Here is a 23318-nt window from a genome sequence, read left to right on the forward strand (position 1 = left end):
CATATTTTCTTGCTTCTTGTCATGTTTAGTAAATGTTGATTGGATGCTAAATCATTTGTTCTTGGGGGTTTCTTTTTTTAATTTGTTTCTTCTTGGCTTTATTGAGGTATAATGAACGAATAAAATTGTATAAATTTTAGGTATACAGTGTAGTGATTTGATGTGTGTGTATTGTGAAAGGACTGCCACAATTGAATTAGTGAATACATCTGTCACCTGTCAGTTACCTTTGTGTGTGTGTGATGAGAATACCTAAGACCTACTCTCTAGCAAATTTTAAATATACAGTACAGCATCATTAACTATAGTCACGATGCTGTACATTAGATCCCCAGAACTTACCCGTAACTGGAAGTTTGTACCATTTGACAAGTATCTCCCCATTTTACTTACCTCCCTACCCCAGCTCCTGGCAACCATCATTCTACTTTCTGTTTCTTTGAGTTTGATTCTTTTAGATTCCCCATATAAGTGGATCGTACAATATTTGTTGTCCCTGACTTATTTTACTTAACATAATGCCCTTGAGGTTCATCCATGTTGTCACAAATGGTAGGACTTCCTTCTTTTTATGGCTGAATAATATTCCATTGTATAAATATACCACATTTTCATTATCCATTTATCTGCTGATAGATGTTGCTTCTTCATATCCAAGAAATCTATATATATAGAGTGTTTCCATTCTTGGAATAGAGATACCTGCAGTCCTGCCTTAATTACAGTGAATAATGCTACAGTGTATGTGGGAGTGCAGATATCTGTTTGAAATATTGATGTCATTTCCTTCAGATAGATATATATATATACCTAGAAGTGGGATTGCAGGATTATATGATAGTTCTATTTTTCGTTTCTTGTGGAGCCTCCATACTGTTTTCCATAATGGCTATACCAGTTTACATTCCCACCAACAGTGCACAAGGGTTCCCTTTTCTCCACATCCTCACCAGCACTTGCTATCTCATCTTTTTTATAATAGCCATCCTAACAGGTGTGTAGTAATATCTCATTGTGGTTTTGATTTGCATTTCTCTGATGACTAGTGATCTATCTTGAGCACCTTTTCATGTATCTGCTGGCCACTTGTATATTTTCTTTGAAAAGTATATTCAGGTCCTTTCCCTATTTTTCGATCAGATTTTTTTTTCTTTTTTTCTTTTTTTTTTTTTTGAGATGGAGTTTTGCTTGTGTTGTCTAGGTTGGAGTGCAGTGGCACAATCTCGGCTCACTGCAACCTCTGCCTCCTGGGTTCAAGCGATTCTCCTGCCTCAGCTTTCCGAGTAGCTGGGATTACAGGCGCCTGCCACCATGCCTGGCTGATTTTTGTATTTTTAGTAGAGACGGGGTTTCACCATGTTGATCAGGCTGGTCTCAAATTCCTGACCTCATGATCTGTCCTCCTCAGCCTCCCAAAGTGCTGGGATTGCAGGCGTGAGCCACCGTGCCCAGCCAAGTTTTGTATATATTTGGGATATCGACCTCTTATCAGATATATTATTTGCAAGTATTTTCTCCCATTCCATAGGTTTTCGACTCTGTTGATTGTTTTCTTTGCTTCACATAAGCAAAGAGATAAATAGTAGTCCCACCTATTTATCTCTGCCTTTGTTGCTTGTGCTTTTGGTGTCATATTCAAGAAATACTTGCCAAGACCAATATCAAGGAGGTTTTTTTGGTATGTTTTCTTCTAGGAGTTTTATAGTTTTAGGTCTTATGTTTAAGTTTTTAATCCATTTTGAGTTGGTTTTTCGATATGATGAAAGATAAGACTCCATTACATTCTTTTGCATGTGTATATCCAGTTTTCCTAGCACTATTTATTGAAGAGATTGTTCTTTCTCCCTTATGTATTTTCAATACCCTTGTCAAATGTTGGTTGACCATATAGGCATGGATTTACTTTTGGCTTTTGATTCTCTTCATTGATTAGATAATTTGAGTTTTACGTGAGTTACTGGATTTTGTTTTCTTCCGTCAGAATGTTAGTTTTTATTCTGGAAGGCAGTATTTACAAATATGATTGATATTTCAGTATTGATGTTAGCTTTGTTTGTGTAAGTTCAGGTTTCACTCTGACTCTTGAGATATCTACTGAATGCCTGAGAGTTCACTAATGACTCTTCTCTGACTGCTTAGAAATTGAATGTCTCTCAGCTCAGTGTGAGCTCTAAGAACTACTACATATATACAGCTTTCCTTTCTTTTCTGCTTGTCCTCATAAAGTTAAACCCTACACATGCATTGCTTAATACTCAACCGCAGACTCAACTGTGCAGATTCTGTATAGCTTCCTCCTCACTAGTGTTCTGTCCTGCAAATGCCATCTACCTCATCATCCTCAAAATCTGATGTTTATCTTTTCAGCAGTGAAACCCTTGAATTAGGTTTGTGATTTTTCTTCCTCAATAATGTGTCAGAAAGTGCCCCCAGACAACAGGTGGATAATCATATGGCTCACCTCATTTGTTTCTGTTGTAACAGGTACCATCGTCATGCACTTCCTCTTGTCCAGTATCTAATGAGAATTCTATTACATATTTGCTCAGTTTTCATTTTCTGTTTTAGATATGCCCATCAAATGTTTAGGGCAGTTGGGTGAGTTCAGTCCCATTGACTTTTCACTCATATATTCTGGTTTTTAACTAGTAGTTAACTAAAACATATAAAAAAATTGAAATTTAAAATATTAAAAAATCTGAAATTTATCGTATTATATTGTGAGGTAAAAATCTAATTTTTCTTCAACCTGGTTGGAAGGCCGTTTTCACATTTTTCTCAATGTATGTACTTCTGAAAATATCCTTGTGTAGAAGATGGCTTCTATATTTTTATGTATGTATGTATTTATGTATGTGTTTTTGAGACGGAGTCTTGCTCTGTCGCCTGGGCTGGAGTGCAGTGGTGCAGTCTCGGCTTACTGCAAGCTCCACCTCCCGGGTTCAACCAATTCTTGTGCCTCAGCCTCCTGAGTAGCTGGGATTACGGCGCCCGCCACCACGCCCAGCTATTTTTGTGTGTTTTTGGTAGGGATGGGGTTTCGCTGTGTTGCCCAGGCTGGTTTCGAACTCTTGAGCTCAGGCAATCTGCCTGTCTCGGCCTCCCAAAGTGCTAGGATTACAGGCGTGAGCCACTGCACCCAGCGTATATTTTTATTTTTTAAGGAAATTTCTAGGAGAGCAACTACCGAACTTTAAAAAAATTATCTTGCTGTCTATTGCCAGATTGTTTTGCAAAGAGTATCTGTTTACATACTAGCCACCAGTGTATAAAGATGATTATCTCACCTCACTCTCACTGACAATGCTAATTTTTCATGGATTTAAAATTGTCCCTTTTTAAGTTTTGTCTCTGTTACATTGATTATTATAAGGTGGCTCATGTTCATATTCATTAATAATTTGTAGCCCTCTCAGGTTAATTGTACCTTTACCCAATTTTTTGTGTTTTAGTCTTTTAAATTTTTTATATATTAAGGATATGAGCTTTGTCACATGTTATAAATACTCCATTTTATTTCTATCTTTGCTACTTTATATGGCTAAATCTACTGGATTTTCCCTTTATTATTCCATTTCTTTTTTATTTTTTTCAACTTTTATTTTAAATTCAAGGAGGTACTTGTGCAGGTTTGTTACCTGGGTATATGGCCATGATGCTGAGGTTTGGCATACAAATGATCCCATGATCAGGTACTGAGCATAGTACCCAACAGTTAGTTTTTCCACCCTTTTTACCCCCTCCCCTCCTCTAGTAGTTTCCAGTTTCTGTAGTTACCATATTTATGTCCATGAGTACCAATTGATTAGCTCCTACTTATAAGTGAGAGCAAGCAGTATTTGATTTTCTGTTCTTGTGTTAATTCACTTCGGATAATGGCCTCCAGCTGCATCCATGTTGCTGTAAAGGACAGGATTTTGTTCTTTTTATGACTGCATAGTATTCCATGGCATATATATATACACCACATTTTCTTAATCCGGTCTATCCATGTCTTTGCTGTTGTGAATAGTTCTGCGATGAACATGCAAGTGCCTGTGTCTACTTTATAGAACAATTTGTTTTCTTTTGGGTACACACTCAGTAATGTGATTGCTGGGTCAAATGGTAGCTTTATTTTAAGTTCTTTGAAAAATCTCAAAATTGGTTTCCATAGTGGCTGAATTAATGTACATTCCCACCAACAGTGTTACAAGCATTCCCTTTTCTCTGCAGCCTTGTCAATATGTTATTGTACTATTAGACTGATTATTGTTTGACATTTTAATAGCAGCCATTCTGACTGGTATGGGATGATATCTCATTGTGGTTTTGATTTACATTTCCCTGAAGATTAGTGATGTGCAGCATTTTTTCATGTTTGGTGGCTCCTTGTATGTCTTCTTTTGAGAAATGTCTGTTCATGTCATTTGCTCATTTTTTATTGGGTTACTTGTGTTTAGCTTGTTCAATTGTTTAACTTTCTTATACATTTTGGATATTAGACCTTTGTCAGATAGTTTATGGATATTTTATCCCATTCTGTAGGTTTACCCTGTTGATAGTTTCTTTTGCTGTACAGATTCCCTTTAGTGTAATTAGGTCTCACTTGTCAATTTTCGGTTTTGTTCAATTGCTATTGAGAACTTAGTCATACAATTTTTTCCAATGCCGATGTCTAGAATGGTGTTTCTTAGATTTTCTTCTAGGATTCTTATAGTTTGAGGTTTTACATTTAAATCTTTAACCAATATTGAGTTAATTTTTGTATATGGTAAAAGACAGGGTCCAGTTTCATTCCTCTGTGTATGGCTCACCAGCTGTCGAAGCACCATATATTGAATAAGAAGTCCTTTCCCCATTGCTTATTTTTGTCAGCCTTGCCAAAGATTAGAAGATTGTAGGTGGCTGGCCTTATTTCTGGGCTCTCTGTTCTGTTCCATTGGCCTTTGTGTCTGTTTTTTGTACAGTACCATGCTGTTTTGGTTACTGTAGCCTTATAGTATAGTTTGAAGTCAAGTAATGTGATGCCTCCAGCTTTCTTCTTTTTGATTAGGATTGCTTTGGCTATTCTGGCTCTTTTTTGGTTTCTTGTTAATTTTGTAGTTTTTTTTTTCCAGTTCTGTGAAAAATAATGTTGGTAGTTTCATAGGTATAGCCTTGAATCTGTAGATTGCTTTGGGTGGGGAAATATGGCTATTTTACTGATATTGATTCTTCCAGTCCATGAGCATGGAATGTTTTTTTCATTTGTTTGTGTCATCTATGATTTCTTTTAACGGTGTTTTGTAGTTCTCCTTGCAATGATCTTTTACCTTCTTGGTTAGATGTATTCCTGGATTTTTTTTTTTTTGGCTATTGTAAATGATTTGGCTCTCAGCTTGGATGTTATCAGTATATAGAAATGCTACTGATTTTTGTACATTGATTTTCTCTCCTGAAACCTTACAAAAATCATTTAACAGTTCTAATAGCCTTTTGGTGGAGCCCTTAGGGTTTCCTGAGTATCGAATCATTATCAGTAAAGAGACATAGTTAGACTTTTTCTTTGCCTGTTAGGATGCCTTTTTATTTCTTTCTTTTGCCTGATTTTCTCTGGCTAGCACTTTCCAGTACTATATTGACTAGGAGTGGCGAGAGTGGGTATCCATATCTTGTTCCAGTTCTCAAGGGGAATGCTTCCAGTTTTTGCCTGTTCAGTATGATGTTGGCTGTTTGTTCGTCATAGGTGGCACTTATTATTTTCAGGTATGTTCCTTTGATGCCTAGTTTGTTGAGGGTTTTTATCATAAAGTGATGTTGGATTTTATTGAAAGCTAATTTGGTTTATGTGGTGAATCACATTTATTGATTTGTAAATGTTGAACCACCCTTGCATCCCAGGAATGACGCCTACTTGATCATGGTGAATTAACTTTTTGATGTGTTTTTCGATTCAGTTTGCTAGTATTTTGTTGAGGATTTTTGCACCTGTGTTCATCAGGGATATTGTCCTGTGATTTTCTTTCTTCATTGTGTCTTTGCCAGGTTTTGGTATCAGGATGTTACTGGCTTTGTAAAATCATCTTTTTGGAATAGTTTCAGTAGAATTTATACCACCTCTTCCTTGTACCTCGCATAGAATTCAACTGTGAATCCGTCTTGTTTGGGACTTTTTTGGTTGGTAGGTTTTTTTTTAATTACTGACTCAATTTTGGAACTCGATATTAGTCTGTACAGTGTGTCAATTTGTTCCTCATTCAGTCTTGGTAGATTGTGTGTTTCCAGGAATTTATCCATTTCCTCTAGATTTTCTTGTTTGTATGTATAGACACATAGCCACTGAGGACCTTTCATATTCCTGTGGGTTAAGTTGTAATGTAATCTTTGTCGTTTCTAATTGTGGTTATTTGTTATCTTCTCTCTTTTCCGCTGTTAATCTCACTAGCAGTCTAGCAATCTTCCTTATCCTTTCAAAGAACCAACTTTTGGCTTCATCATTTCATTATGTGGATTTTTAGGTCTTAATTTCGTTCCGTTCTGCTCTGATTTCAGTTATTTTTTTTCTTCTGCTAGCTTATGGGTTAGTTTGTTCTTGTTTTCCTGGTTCCTCTAAATGTGATGTTAGAGTATTAATTTGAGATCTTTCTAATGTTTTGAGGTAGGCATTTAGTACTTTCAACTTTCCTCTTAACACTGCTTTTGCTGCATCCCTGGAATTTTGGTGTGTTGTGTACCTATTTTCATTTATTTCAAATACTATTTTTATTTCTGCCTTGATTTTGTTGTTTACCCAGAAGACATTCAGGAGCAAGTTGTTTAATTTTCGTGTAACTGTGTGGTTTTGAGATACCTTCTTGGTATTGATTTCTGTTTTTATTCCACTGTGGTCCAAGATTATGGTTAGTATGATTTCAGGGTTTTTTTGTTTGTTTGTTTTTCTTTTTCTTTTTCTTTTTTTTTTTTTTTTTTTTTTACTTTTTTGAGACTTACTTTAAGGATGAGCATGTGGTCAGTCTTGGAGTATTGTTCCATGTGCACCTGAGAAGAATGTATATTCTGTGGTTGATGGGTAGAGTATTCTGTAGATGTTTTTCAGGTTCAGTTGGTCAAGTGTTGAGTTTAAGTCCAGAATATGTGAGTTTTCTGCCTGAATGATCTCACTTATGCTAGTAGAGTGTTGAAGTCCCCCACTATTATTGTGTTGCTGTCTATGTCTTTATGTAGATCTAGTAGTACTTGTTTTATGACTCTGGGTTCTCCAATATTGGGTGCATACATATATGTGAAATATATATATCGAAGATATATGTGTGTGTGTGTATATATATATACATGGAAGAGATATATATATATGTGGAAGATATATACATACATGGAAGATATATATATATGGAAGATATATATGTGATAGTTAAGTCTTCTTGTTGAATTGAACCCTTTATCATTATGTAATACTCTTCTTTGTCTTTTTTTTTTTTTTTTTTTTAACTGCTGTTAGTTTGAAATCTGTTTTATCAGATGAAAGAATAGTGATTCCTGCTCTTTTTTGTTTTCCATTAGCGTGGTAGCTCTTTCTCCAAACCTTTACTTTGAGCTTATGGGTGTCATTATATATAAGATGGGTCTCTTGAAGACAGCCAGATGGATGAGTCTTGTTTTTTTATCCAACATGCCACTCTGTGCCTTTTAAATGAGGTGTTTAGACCATTTACATTCAAAGCTAATACTGTTATGTGATGTTTTGATCCTATCATGAAGTTATTAGCTGGTTGCCTTACACTTTCTAGTGTGTGTTTTTGCTTTATAGGGTCTGTGGGCTATGTACTTACATGCATTTTTGTGGTGGCATTTATTTTTCTTTCGTTTCCATATTTAGAATTCCCTTAAGGATCTCTTATAAGGCTGGTCTAGTTGTAACAAATTCCTTTAGTGCTTGTTTGTCTGGAAAAGATTTTACTTCTTATTCACTTATGAAGCTTCGTTTGGCAGGTTATGAAATTCTTGGTTGGAATTTTTTTTTTTCTTAAGAATGCTAAAAATAGGTCCCCAGTCTCTCCTGGCTGGTAAGGTTTCTGCTGAGAAGTTGACTGTTGGCCTGATGACATTCCCTTTGATCTGCCCTTTTTCTCTAGCTGCTTTTAAGATATTTTTTTCTTTAGTGTTGACCTTGGACAGTCTGGTGATAATATCCTTGGTGATGTTTATTTTGTATAGTATTTCACAGTTGTACTCTGGATTTCTTGTATCTGGATATCTGTCTCCCTAACAAGATTACCAAAGTTTTCTTGAGTTATTTCCTCAAATATATTTTCCACATTGTTTACTTTTTCTTCTTCTCTCTCAGGAATACCAGTAATTGTAGGTTTTATCACTTTCTGTAATCCCATATTTCTTGAAGACTTTATTCATTTTTTAAAATTATTTTTTCTTTATTTTTGTCTGACTGGATTAGTTTGAAATACTGGTCTTCAGGCTCTGCAAGTCTTTCTTCTGCTTGGGCTGGTCTATTGTTAAAGCTTTCAATTGTATTTTGAAATTCCTTATGTGAATTTTTTCAATTCCAGAAAGTCTGATTGATTTCTCTTAAAGATGCTTATTTCTTCCTTCATTTCCTGGATTACTTCAGAAGTATTTTTTTGTTGATTTTCAACCTTGTCTTGGATCTCATTGGGCTTACTTGCAATCCATACTTTGAATTCTTTATCTGTCATTTCTGAGTTTTCATTTTGGTTAGGGACCATTTCTGTAGAGCTAGTGTGATCCTTTGGTGGTATCACTACATTCAGATTTTTCATAGTGCTAGAATTCTTACGCTGCTTTTTTCTTATCTGGAGACCCTAACACTTGTAACTTTTGTAATTATTTTCATGCGGGTAGGATTTTTTCTTTCTTTTTCTTTCCCTATAATGTTATTATATATTTTTTTCTCCTTTCCTTTTTCTTCCCCTCCCTTCAGGATGTGACTATAGAGAATTCTGGGTAGGGTCTTTGACTTTGTTTCTTTAGTCCTCTGTGCTTCTTTTGGCCAATTTTATTTTGGGCTGTGGCATTTGGCCTGCAAGCCTGTAGATGGTGCTTAGAGGTAAGAGCTAACTGCAGCCAACATAGCTTAGTATATACCTTGATACTTGTTTACTGGCAGAAGCTCTTTGTTGCCATAGGCTATGGCCAATTCATGGAATGTACCATGGTCTGAGCTCACTGCCCAGCCCCAGGGTCGGGGGTTGGCAGAGGGCAGAAATGGCAGGGCCAGACCTGACAGGTCCACCTACAGGTCCCCTGATGACAGACACAGGCACTAGTGCCAAGGGAGAATGCAGTGGGTGGCCACCAAGGGCCCAGAGATGTGCCTAGTAGTGTAGCTGGGAAACTTCCTCAGCCCCAAGTTCTCTGCACAGGGATAGGGGATGGTATAAACTTTTAGTCCAGGAGAGTAGGTGCTCAAGGTGCCTAGAGCATGGAGCAGAGACCCCCTGCACTAAGATCTCTGGATGGGAGGGGTGGGGTGACTCAAACTCCAGAAGCAGGCAAGGAGGTGCTCTGAATGCCTAGAGATCTTCCTGGGTATGGAGCAGAGAGAGCTCTGCTTCACCATAACATATGTCCAGGAGGAGTGCGGTGGCTCAGGCTGCTGAACTAGGCAAATGGTTACTCTGGATGCCAGAGATGTGCTTGGAGATGGAGCAGCAAGGGCCCTACTGCACCACGATCTCAGGAGAATAGAGTGGGTTACCCAGCAATGGCACATGCAAATCTGTTCCAGGTTGCCAAGCTGGTCGTGACTGCAAGTTTTGCAGCCCAGGAGAAACTGCAGCTGTAGTGGCTCTCCTGCTGCCCCAGGCTTGAAACTGGTGAAAGCACAATTCTAGCCCTGTTGTTGGGGCACTTTCCACAGTTTTGACTGTGAAGCCCCTATCCCACTCCAGAGCAGGTGTTTTGATCTCTGGTCCAAGACTGACATGCCTGTGCAGCCACACTGCTGGGTCACCAAGGAACGGCTGACTTTTTATGTGCCCAAATTTAAAACATTGTCCTGCTCTTTTTCCCGGGTCTGGAAAAATGCCTTCAGCTTTTTCCCTCACAGTGACTCCAGGCCACTCCCCAAGTTAGCTCCAGGATTGGGAGAAACAAAGTGCTCTCCCTTGGCCTGGGTTGCTTGGATCCCCAGTGGAAGGGTGAGTCACAGAGGGGGAGGCTCCTTGCCTGTCTCACGCACTGGGGCTTCACTTCACTTTTATCAGCTGGATGCCATCACTGGGGCTGTTTGCTGGCCTTCTCCTCTCTGGGATCTGGAGTGTACTTCATGATTCCAGTAGATCCCTGTTTTCCTTCTTGAATTAAAGCTCTCAGAGTTTATCTTTATCTGCTATCTTGCTATGTCCAAGTGGCTGAGGCGTGCAGAAAGCCTGTAACCCACCATCTTGGGGAAAAGCAAAAAGTCTATTTCTTCCATTTCTTTTATGCTTAGAAAATTCTTCTTCATCTTGAGACTAGATAACTACTTGTACGTATTTTCTAGTTTTTTAATTTTATATTTGACTAATACATAAAAATTTTATTTTGTTATGAGGTGAAAATTAAATTTTATGTTTCTTCAGAGTTAATTATTGTTGCTCTATTTGTCATTTTCCCATATACTTTATCATATATTGTCATGTTCGAGTATTGTGTATTAAATTTTTATAACCTAAAATAACCTGTTCCTTGCTTCATTATTTCTTTGGTGTTTCATTTGTGTACCTATTCCATATGAATTGTAGTTATATAAGTCAATTTCTTTAGACAAACCTTTTTCTTGAAGGCACTATTTAATATGTTGCACCAAAAGCCTTCTGGTTCGATAATACCTTGGCTCACCTCATTCATTGTTTTCTAAAGGGTGTATTATTTCTACCTTAACATTCTCCTTTCAGCCCCCCTACATATGACAGCTCACCTTTGAAAAGTAACAGATGACCTAATTCCTAAGTACAGCAAATGTTCCTGTCTTTCTGAAACTATTTTCCCTTCACTTCTTGTATTCTTGCTTCCTTTTTTTATATCTCTTAGTATTCCATCTGAATGTCCTGTTCTGCTTTTTTCTGTCCTATGTATAGTAGTACCCTAAGATTCTGCCTTCACTTATCTTTTCAGTTTTTACTGAATTCCTAGACTATTCTTTGCTTTCTTAGTCTTAACAATATCCTTTCTATGAATGATTCCCATAGCTACCTTCATGACCTTGCGAAGCTGTGTTATCAAATGCCTATTTAGATATCAGCATGTCAAAATAAAACCCATTGCTCCTCTGTCCCCATTCCCATTCTTTTCCTTTGTATCAGCATCTACTCAGTCAGCCATAGAAAAACCTCAACATTGTTCATTTCTCCCTTGACCCAAGTGGTAAAAGCTAGTTCCCGCTGGAATATTGATTCTCTTTATATGTCTGTTACTACTACCTTAGCTGATGTCCCTCAGAAGCTCTCTACGAGCTCAAATATAACTTCTGATATTTCCAAACACGCTTATTCTTTGTCTTTTCTGCTTTATAATAATTACCGTAACTTTGGTAGAAAAGTTTATGTATCTGGCTCTTGTAACCAGATAGTGATGTTCTTGCAGATTGGTTCGGTTTTCTCTCATTGTGTCTGCAGCTTTTCATAACAGTGGTGATCAATAACTTTTTGTTGTACTTTAAAAATTGTTTAGCAGTCTGTAGTCTCAGGCATTTTTAGTTGATTCTCTCATTGCTACCCGAATTGCCTTTTTAACATTATGCTAATTATTTTATTTTATTTTTAAGTTCCAGGGTACATGTGCAGGATGTGCAGGTTTGTTACATAGGTAAATGTGTACCATGGTGGTTTGCTGCACCTATCAACCCATCACCTAAGTATTAAGTTCAGCATGCATTAGCCATTTTTCCTGATGATCTCCCTCCCCTGGCTCTGCCCCACAAGCCCTAATGTGTGGTGTTGTTCTCCCTGTGACCATGTGTTCCCATTGTGCAGCTCCCACTTATGAGTGAGAACATGCGGTGTTTGGTTTTCTGTTCCTGCGTTAGTTTGCTTAGGATAATGGCTTCCAGCTCCATTCATGTCCCTGCAGAGGACATGAGCTCATTCCTTTTTATGGCTGCGTAGTATTCCTTGGGTTATATGTACCACATTTTCTTTATCCATCTATCATTGATGGGCACTTGGGTTGATTCCATGACTTTGCTATTGTGATAGTGCTGCAGTGAACATATGCATGCACGTATCTTTGTAGTAGAATGATTTGTATTCCTTTGGGTATATACCCAGTAATGGAATTGCTGGGTCAAAGGGTATTTCTGGTTCTGTGTCTTAGAGGAATTGCCACACTTGTCTTCCACAGTGGCTGAACTCATTTACATTCCCACCAACATTGTAAAAGTGTTCCCCTCTCTCTGTAGCCCCACTAGCATCTATTGTTTCATGACTTTTTAATAATCACCATTCTGACTAGTGTGAGATGCTATTTCATTGTGGTTTTGATTTGCATCCTCTAATGATCAGTGATGTTGAGCTTTTTTTCATGTGTTTGTTGGTCACATAAATATCTTTTGAGAAGTTGCTCACGTCCTTTGCCCACTTTTGAATGGGGTTTTTTTTTTCTTGTAAATTTGTTTAAGTTCCTTGTAGACTCTGGATATTAGACCTTTGTCAGATGGCTAGGTTGCAAAAATTTTCTCCCATTCTGTAGGTTGTCTGTTCACTCTGATGGTAGTTTCTTTTTCTGTGCAGAAGCTCTTTAATTAGATCCCACTTGTCAATTATTGCTTTTGTTGTAATTGCTTTTGATGTTTTCATCATGAAATATTGCCCGTACCTATGTCCTGAATGGTATTGCCTAGATTTTATTCTAGGGTTTTCATAGTTTGGGGTTTTACATTTGTCTTTAATCAATATTGAGTTAATTTTTGTATAAGGTATAAGGAAGGGGTACAGTTTCAGTTTTCTTTATATGGCTAGCTAGTTCTCCCAGCACCATTTATTAAATAGGGAGTGCTGGACAGATGCAGTGGCTCATGCCTGTAATCCCAGTGCTTTGAGAGGCTGAAATGGGCAGATCACTTGAGGTCAGGAGTTTGAGACCAGCCTGGCCAACATGGTGAAACCCCATCTCTACTAAAAATACAAAAATTAGCCCAGTGTGGTAGCACATGCCTGTAATCTCAGCTACTCAGGAGGCTGAGGCAGGAGAATTGCTTGAACTTGTGAGGTAGAGGTTTCTGTGAGCCAAGATCATGCCACTGCACTCCAGCCTGGGTGACAGGGCGAGACTCTGTCTCAATCAATCATTCAATCAATCAGTCAATAGGGAGTCCTTCCCTATTGCTTGTTTTTGTCAGGTTTGTTAAAAATCAAATGGTTGTAGATATTTGGTCTTATTTCTGAGTTCTCTATTCTGTTCCATTGGTTTATGTGTCTTTTTTTGTTACCAGTACCATGCTGTTTTGGTTACTGTAGCCTTGTAATATAGTTTGAAGTCAGGTAGTGTGATGGCTCCAGCTTTGTTCTTTTTGCTTAGGATTGTCTTGGCCTGTGGGTTCTTTTTTGGTCCCATATGAATTTTAAAATAGTTTTTTCTAATTCTGTGAAGAATTTCCATGGTAGTTTATTGTGAATAGCATTGAATCTATAAATTACTTTGGCCAGTATGGCCATTTTCCCAATATTGATTCTTCATATTCATTAGCCTAGAATGTTTTCCCATTTGTCTGTGTTCTCTCTTATTTCCTTGAGCCGTAGTTTGTAGTTTTCCTTGAAGAGGTCCTTCACTTCCCTTGTTAGCTGTATTTCTAGGTATTTTATTCTCTTTGTGGCAGTTGTGAATGAGAGTTCATAAATGATTTGGTTCTCTGTTGTTGTTGTATAGGAATGCTTATGACTTTTGCACACTGATTTTCTATCCTGAGCCTTTGCTGAATTTGCTTATCAACTTAAGAAGCTTTTGGACTGAGAGGATGGGATTTTCTAGATACAGGATCATGTCATCTGCAAACAAAGACAATTTTACTTCCTCTCTTCCTATTTGAATGCTCTTTATTTTTTTCTCTTGCCTGATTGCCCCGGCCAGCATTTCCAATACTATGTTGAGTAGGAGTGGTGAGAGAGGGCATCCTTGTCTTGTGCTGGTTTTCAAGGAGAATGCTTCTGGCTTTTGCCCATTCAGTGTGATATTTGCTGTGGGTTTGTCATAAATAGCTCTTACTATTTTGATGTATGTTCCTTCGATATCTAGTTTATTGAGAATTTTTAACATGAAGCGATGTTGAATTTTTTTGAAGGCTTTTTCTGTGTCTATTGAGATAATCGTGGTTTTTGTGTTTAGTTCTGTTTATATTATGAATTACATTCATTGATTTGCATATGTGGAACCAAATTATGCTAATTTTTAACCTAAAATTCTTTCATACTTATTATCTACAGAAAAAAAATTCATGCTCGTGTCATGTTAGTAAAGATCCTAACCAATCTGATCTCATCTTTTTTTTCCAGAAGTCCTATTATTTCTCTGATTGTATACTATTTTTTGGCTACATGTGTTCCCTACATGTGTTTTCTTGCCATTGCTGTTTTTCCTCTTTAGTATTAATGCTTTCTAAATTTTTATTAATCACCTCTTATGTGCAGGTACTGTCCTAGGCTGTGTTGGAAATACAAATGGATAAAACTTGAGTAGCACTTTTTTGGAGATTTTTCCCTTAAATTTTCCATTATGAAAAACCCATTCTTCAAAACTTAGGTAAAGCTTTTTCTTGTCTATCAAGTCTCCTTACATGATGCCAGCACAGGTTAATCCCTCTTTGCCTTCAAAGTACTTTTAATATCTGAGTTATAAAATTTATCACAACCCTCTTTTTTTAAAAATCAATACCTGTGTCCTCTTCATTCATATTGCTTAATGGCAGGAATTGTCTTTTGTTTAAACCACTTTATTGAGTTATGACTGATATGCACAATGCCGTATCTATTTAATAGAAACAACTTGATGGGTTTGGAGTTAAGTGTATACTCATGAGAATGTTACCACAATCAATGCTTGTAAACATAAGAGATTCTGTCTTATCACTGTATTCCCTCTTTTTCTTCTCCAGTGCCCAGCAGTGACTTTAAAGTAATTGATACTCACTAAGTGAATGCTGAATTGAAAAGTTGGTTCAGAGCCAAAGTAGAAACTGAGAAGGATTAGCCAGAGAGTTAGGAGGCAAATCAGGAGAGAGTCATGTTACCAAACCCCAGAAATGTGTTTCAAGAAAGAGGGCAGTAGGTGATGTCCTCAGTTTCAAAATTGGAAGAAGCAGTGCAGACTGTAAATAGATTATTGGATTTGGCGATTAAGAGTTTGTTGGTTATCTTAACAAGAATAAGTTCCATAAAGTAGTAAGGGTACACATCAGATAGCAGACTGAGAAGTAAATTCTTTCCCTTAAATATAATTTTTAGCTGATATATTTATAGAAATTGGCTGGAAGACACATTGAAGATACATAGTCTAAATAAAGATCTAGAATCTTGCATATATTATATTGATTTAAGGAGGATCCATATTTTTTGTAAAGTTAAATGAGTGGGTAAGTAGGCTTGACATTCTTTTAAGAAAATTTAGAAACCTAATCACTATTTTCATCTCATTAGAAGACTACCGCAACTCCACATAGAGATCACACGATCTTTTCATCAAAGTTAGTGATATTTTCCATGGCAGAAATTATTTTAACCTGGAAAACGTGGCTCCTTCTACTTTCTATCCTTGTTAGGCTGGTAATACATTGATAATATATATCTAACTATATGAAATGAATGAATTTTTAAAAATATCCCTGAGTAATTGTATAAATGACTTGATTTTTCACATACTGTATGATTATTTAGAAGACATACTTAACATTTCTGTAATCAGAATGCCTTTTAGAATAGATCATGTGTTATGGTTTTAACTGACAACCTTTTTTACCTTGGTGTTTTATAAAATGATGATGCAGTCCCAATTGGTAGCATATGAGATTTGATAAAATACAGTAATATAGTAGGAAGCATTAAAGTTTAGAGACTGCAAAATATTTTAGTTTTAATATAATTATTGTTGTGCTACACTTTTGGGGGCTATAGGTGATATTTTCTCTCTCTCTCTCTCTCTCTCTGTTTACTATGCCAATGGGTCATGCATAAAGCTTATCTTATAATACGCTGTTAAGCGAAGGTGGGGGTGGGAATGGGGAAGAATGAATTTGTAGGGAGCCTGTTTTATGTTACTTGAAATAATGACTTTGGTGTGTGCAGAACAAATCTTAGTTAACCATAATTTTCACCAATTTTGTAGAAACATTACGAGTCAATGATCCATGTAAGGGAATAATTGCTGATCTTGCAGCCAAGGATACATTGGCTGATTGGTTCATTTTTTCACACACATGTATTGTGTATCTATTAATAACCATGATACCTGGCAATATACTCAGCACTGTGAACAATCTTTCATTGTTCTAAGCATGTTTCAACAACAAAGATTGATAGTCAATTCACAGTGCCTGAAACCTGCTCTTTCTTCATGTATGTTGTCCAGTTGAGAGATAATATTTGTAGTCTCTTTAATGAAGAAGTGGCCTATTGGAGAGCTGGGTGCTTGGTCACAGTAAACACCCAGTGAATGTTTGTTGACTATCGAATGGTATATGTTTTAAGTAGTTGACTAGGAAATAGATGGGCTTATACTTTTAAGTGATTATATGAGAAAGGACTGGCATTGTAGCTAATTATTATTGAAAATAGAATATACATTGAGAACTGCAATGGGAATAATGGATGTTTCTCAGTTCATTTTGGGCGTTACTAAAATAAATTAAAAACGTAAAACCTTAAAGTTTCTCAGCATAGAAAATGTCAAATTATTGACATTTTCTATTTTCAATAATAATTTGACTTTGACTTTGAAAATATTTCTAGAGATATCACGATTAATCAAAAATTGTAGAATATAACAAGTTTGCGTAAATCAGTTTCAGCAAATTGACAGTCTTGTCTTTGAAATCAAATAATTAAGTAGAAAATATATCTATGCTTGTGTTCATTTATTTTAGTAATGTCTCAATACCTACTCCTTGAAGAGTGAAGCAACAGTATAGTGAGGGGGAAATTGCAATCTGATGATGCATACTTTTTTCCTCTGGTAACTGAAGGTTAAATGGGTAGCAAGCAGAATGCCTTAAACAAGATTGGTATATTGATTAAAACGCTGATTTAACAGCTCGCAGTTTCCCCTTGGAAACCTGGAAAAGATAAGCCAGCTGCTGTCTAAGAGTGCTCAGTGTCCACTGAGAGTACACTATCTATCATCACAATATGGTGATGAGAGGTGTTTTATGTTTGTGTTAATTTCCCCCACTAAATCAGTAATTATTACAATCCTGTCCCTGCTGTTTACCCTGCAGCTGTTTTTCCATTTGTCGAGAGAGCGGGTGTTCTCTGAGGACCGCACACGTTTCTATGGTGCAGAAATTGTCTCTGCCTTGGACTATCTACATTCCGGAAAGATTGTGTACCGTGATCTCAAGGTAAACAACAACAACAAAAAAAAAGTAATCAAAATTTGTTTTTGCAGAGACTATAGGGACAAACATAAAGTAATTACTATGTTATACAGTTTTGAGAAAAGCAGATTTAGTTGGGAAAAAAGCACTATGTTTAAAAATTTAGTTCACTACATTTGAAGGAAATTTTATTCACTAACATGTATGTAGTTGATTTATGTGTGAGTTTTTGATTTGCAAAGTAATTTCTGCTCGACTGCTTGGATCAAATAAAAATGTTAAACGTGATTAAGCCAAATAACTTCACAAGTTACATTTAAAACAAGTTTTATTATGTTTACAGAAATGTTTTATGAAGAAAGGTAGTAAGACTATTGGAAGGAACATATTCATTTTGATTTTAGCATTAACTTTGGGTGGTTTTAAATACCTGAAGCATTTTAATATAATAACCATTTATTAATGTGCCTCGTGTTTTATTTATGAAAGCACTTTATTTGTTCTGTTGGTAATAGTGTCTTGACTGCTCTAAGTTCCATTATGATGAGACCCTTAGGATAGCTCAGGATTGGCAAACTCTGTAAAGGGCAGATAAAATAATTTAGGCTTTGCTGTTCGTATAGTCTCTTTTGTAAACTACTCAACTCCATCATTGTAGGGTAAAAGCAGCCTCAGATAGTATGTAAATGAATATGTTTGGCTATATTCCAGTAAACAAAATAGGCGACGGGCTCAATTTAGTCCACAGGTTGTCATTTGTTGATCCCTGGAGTAACTCATACGAGGTAATAGTGATTCTCATGACAGTGTTATGAATTAGGTTGGCGACATTAAAGGAATTTGTACCACGACACATTTTGAATAAATTCTAGATGTTACAGTCTTACTTTTGTAAGAAGCAAATTGTGTATAAAATTTGACACAGAATTGCCTTATTGATCAAATACTATTTCATGTAACATAATGATTGGTAGAAACAGAAGTTGCATGAGGCTTTTATGAAATTCTGTTTTGTTTGAAATGAGGTGTATAGAAGCTATAAGATGTTGTATGTTGGAAAAACTGAACTATGTACCTATAAAACACCTAGATCAGAGATGACCAACTGTTTAAGTGCCAAAATGGGCTAAAGATTAATACAAATTAATAGTTCGATTGTATTTAGCCTGAATCTTTTTATAACTAGGAAATGTGGCAGAATTCAGCATTCATGTATCTGCATGGCCAGATAATCCTATACTGTCTAAATGTCTTAAATATCAATTTCTTTAAAGGAATTAGTTATGTGGCATGACAAAATGTGTTAACTTTCCAAATATACTTAGAAGTAGTTAGTTCTGCTCTTCCTGAGTCCACTTCTCGCATTCCCACTACATGTTTTATGAATCCTATTTGTAGGGGTGAAAAGGGGAAGGATAGAAACATGGAGGCTTAGATTTAAGGAAATTAGAACAATTTTGAAGTAATAGGTAACATCCAGAAAGCTTAAATTCAGAAGATTGAATTATTAGCTTAAAGACTGCTAAAGAAAAGAATGTTCATTTGATTGCAGAATTGATTATGGTCTTGGTCAGTATTTCTTCTTTAATCATTTCTCATCAAATGAATCAACATATTGGGGGGGCGGTGTGTGTGTGTGTTTTGAGATGGAGTCTCGCTCTGTCGCCAGGCTGGATTGCAGTGGTGCCATCTTGGCTCACTGCAACCTCCAACTCCCTGGTTCTGGTGATTCTCCTGCCTCAGCCTCCTGAGTAGCTGGGATTACAGGCATGTGCCACCACGCCCAGCTAATTTTTGTATTTTTAGTAGAGACAGGGTTTCACAGAGTTGGCCAGGATAGCCTCGATCTCCTGACCTCGTGACCTGCCTGCCTCGACCTTCCAAAGTGCTGGGATTACAGGCATGAGCCACCATCCCCAGCCAACATATTGGTATATTGAAGCTCATTAAGTGAGTTCCACTGCCCCATTCTTTCTGATGATGGAATTAGACTAAATTTGTCAAACTGCAATATAAAGTACCTACTTTATATATGAATATCAGTCAATTAGTTACCACATGCACAGTTCACCAAGTTTACTAGACAATTAAGTGGTCTCTGCTCCCTGAGTTTATTTCTTAAAAAATATAGCCTTAACTTAAAGATCTAAGTATATATTTAGCGTAGGACAGAAACTGTGAAGGTACACCTAGAAACATCCATGCAACATGAGAAATCAAACATCCAAAACTTACACGAATGTTATTTATATCCATAGTAACAGGATTATTTATAATACAATGACATATTTTAGGTAAGATCACAGAAATTTCGAGCTGTTCTTTAATTTATAGGTGATCTCCTTCAAACCTAGAAGCCTAGTATATGACTTACTAAAAGTAATGACCTAAGTTGATAGCAGTCAGGATTTTTGGAACTCATGAATCCTAGCTCCTTATTGAATGTTCTTGTCACTATATCATTCTGACTTGTAGAGTTGAAATGAAATTATAGAGGGGGGATGCATTGGATTAACTTTGGGAAATCTTTGTAAGCCTAAACTTCAAATTAAACTGCAGAAGGTAAGAGAATGAGTGTTTCAAATGTATTTATACCAGATGTATTAAAGAACATTATCATGAACTGATTTAGGTACCCACTTTGATCAGTCTCAGATTTGTCTCTGTTCTCATTACTAATAAGTTTGACTTTGTTCAAATGCAAATCCAATTGCTATGCCTACAGTAGCAGCACTTCTCAAGTAAATCCATACCCGTTTGCCGCTGTCTCATTCACATTGGAGGCAGAGCCGCCTTTTATGTGCAGGTTAACTTAAGATATTTTTATCAGTTCCAGTTTCCTAATAAATTGGTGTTTATAGCAACAGAAAAATTGTTGAAACCTTTGTTGTACTTTAGAAAGTAAGTTCATTTAATTTGTCAATATACATCATGTAATGAAGTTTTATTTTTATTAAGGACCCAAATTCCTTGTGATTACTTAAGGAAAACTGCTGTTGCTTCATGATTGCCCAAAAATTCGAAGAAATCTCTTCAAAGACTTCTTCAGTAGTGCAAATTATATGTTAAAATCTTCTTTTCTGCTTAGCTCTTATTTTACAAATACAACCAATGACCGTGGCCATCTAAGCACAGCGTAGGCTGAACAGGGACATTTGCAAAGGTGAATATAACTATATTGGAATTCATTAAGAATTAATTTCTTGCTAGTTTATGGGAGAAAATAATACATAAGTTGTTGCTATTTCCTATTTGTAGAACATCTAATCTTGTTTTCCACCTAATGTGAGAAAAGATAACCATTTACAGTATTAATATGAGAAAGCACCAAATAAATTTAGATACTTTCTAACACTCAGTAATGGCATGAAGGGGTGGCTTCAGACAGTTTTATCATAGCCCTCCTCGTCCTCATCAGCTCCCTGATGTTCACCTCAAATAAATGCAGTTTGGGTGGGGAAAGCATGCTTGCTTTCCTTGCTGAGTCTCAAGACACTTTCCCCAGCTCCCACTTCTAACCAGATGGTCACTGGATTTCCCCCATATAGAAATCTTAAGCCACTGCTCTTCATTCCTTCCACTTCTAAAATCAAATTGTACTGGTATCGGACTATGTTCCTTATTCGTAATAAATTTGTAAATAGCCTGGCAACCTATTTGGGGTCTCTTTACATGATGAGTCCTTTCCTGGATTAAGCGGTTGAAGTGAAGAAACGTTTTTCTTTTGGAATTTCAGCACTGTTTCCTCATTCCATGGTCATTCAGTTTCTGCAGGTCAGCTTGTGACATTGTGGCACTGGATGCCCATAAACTTAAACCTGCAACGCGCAGAGTAGGAGTTCCTTACTACCTTCTTGGGCCTGAGCGAGTCTTGGTGCCTAAAACTGAGTTTGATGTATGTGGGCAAAAATGTGGTGTTATGAGTGAGTGACAGGAATTGTTTATTGCTATTGCTGCAGTAGTCATCGGAGCCCTTAGGAACTGCTATTTTCATTCCTTTGTTTAATCACAATGTCAGTCATTTAATTAAAATGATACCATATATATGGTGTTTTTAAACTTTCAAATATTTAGTCTGGCCTACATTCAAGCATAGCTTCTCAGACTGGGTGCAATAAACAGGTTACAACCATGCCTCGGCCTGCAAAGTGTTCAGAGAAGCTTCCAGGCCAGTGAGTTCTGGTTTCAAGCATCTTTTCCAGTGAATCTGGTATGCCCCACAACTTTCAATTGTTATTTTACTGTGAAATGTAAAAGGTTGGAAAGCATTGTATTAAAGACAGCTAGGATTTTTAAAGTTTAATTTTATGCTAGCCATCAGCAAGAACAGGAGGAAACATAGTAATTTTTGTTACAATTTTGTGCCCACTAAGCACAGGAAAAAAGATTTTAAAATCTACCATTTCTTCATATACACACTGAATCAAGACCCTCTGTCAAGTAATGCCTGTCCACTTCAACTGGGCAAAAAATGTTGCCTTTTTTTTGATGGAAATTCTATGACATATTATGTCTAGTTTTTTTTTTTTTCTCTCTCCTCAAAAGCATGACCTTTTAGATAACAACCCTCTGATAGAAATAGTAAGCATTACTTAGATTTTTAATATACAATCTTGTTTCTTATGACTTCGTATTTGACTTCATCACTACTTTTGTTAGTGGATGCATCCATTAAGCATAAGCATGCTGCCCTACTCTCTATCTTGGAAACTAAGATTGGCTGTGAATATCAAACAGATGCATGTAAAGTTTCATAAATTTAGAGTACCTAAGCAGTCAGTGACAATATGCATTACATATTGTGTGGCTAACAAAGGGAAGAAGGAAAGTGATTTAGAAGAGAAGACTAAAGAAAGATCATTTGTAAATATGTTTCTTCCTCCTTTACACAGTAGAAAGATTCCTAAAAATGTATGACTACTGTAAACAATGTAAATACTACTTACATTATGTTAGTGTTAAATGAACCAAGACAGTGATTTCCAGATGTTATTGATATATCTAGGCCATTGATATGCTTTGGAAGGACTTACAGGTGTTTCTGTGCATTCTGCAGGTTTACAAATCACCCTACTAATGGTTCTTGTATTTTACAGAAACTCTGTTAATGCATCCTGAGTAAAATTATCATGTATTGTATAAAAGAAGTGGACATTTTATTATCTCCTGATTTATCTTTATACAAGATTAGATTTGGGGATATTATTTTTTAAGCTAATATTTTGGTGGACAAGTTTTAGTCATTCATGCTCAGCAAAACGACATTTTAGCATGGTGAGAGAAGACAAAGTAATTGATAGAAGAATGTGGACACTACTTCAAAATAACTAGGAAATTATGAGGCTGGGCACAGTAGCTCAAGCTTGTAATCCCAGCACTTTGGGAGGCAGAGGTGGGAGGACTGTTTGAACTCAGGAGTTCGGGACCAGCCTGGGCAACATGGCAAAATACTATCTCTTAAAGAAAAAAAAAAGGAAGAAACAAACAAAAACTAGCAGGGCGTGGTAGTGGTGCGTGCCTGTGTACTTAGGAGGCTGAGGTGGGAGGATCAATTGAGCCTGGGAGGTTGAGGCTGCAGTGAGCTGTGATTGTGCCACTGTACTCCAGCCTAGGCAACAGAGCGAGACCCTGTCTCAAAAATAAGAAAATGATAAAATATTTGTGTTCTGTTTTTTTGAGACAGGATTTCACTCTGTCACCCAGGCTGGAGTGCAGTGGCACCATCTCTGCATATTACAACCTCCCCACACACCTCAGGCTCAAGTAACCCTCCTGCTTCAGCCTCCAGAGTAGCTGGCACCACAAGCGCATTCACCACGCA

At 36.7% G+C, this 23318-nt stretch overlaps 1 protein-coding gene across 10 annotated transcripts in view; it reads left to right on the plus strand.

Moving 5' to 3' along the window:
• The window catches only part of AKT3 (AKT serine/threonine kinase 3), a 359588-nt gene that overhangs the window by 272130 nt on the left and 64140 nt on the right, over positions 1-23318 (plus strand). For all 10 annotated transcript variants that reach the window (XM_054550183.2, XM_024234045.3, XM_054550203.2 and 7 more), the window contains one exon: positions 17399-17521. In XM_054550183.2, the coding sequence (XP_054406158.1) occupies positions 17399-17521 (123 nt within the window). The remainder of the gene's footprint in view (positions 1-17398; positions 17522-23318) is intronic.

This window comes from Pongo abelii, chromosome 1, assembly GCF_028885655.2.
Source record: "Pongo abelii isolate AG06213 chromosome 1, NHGRI_mPonAbe1-v2.0_pri, whole genome shotgun sequence".
Classification (NCBI taxonomy): domain Eukaryota; kingdom Metazoa; phylum Chordata; class Mammalia; order Primates; family Hominidae; genus Pongo; species Pongo abelii.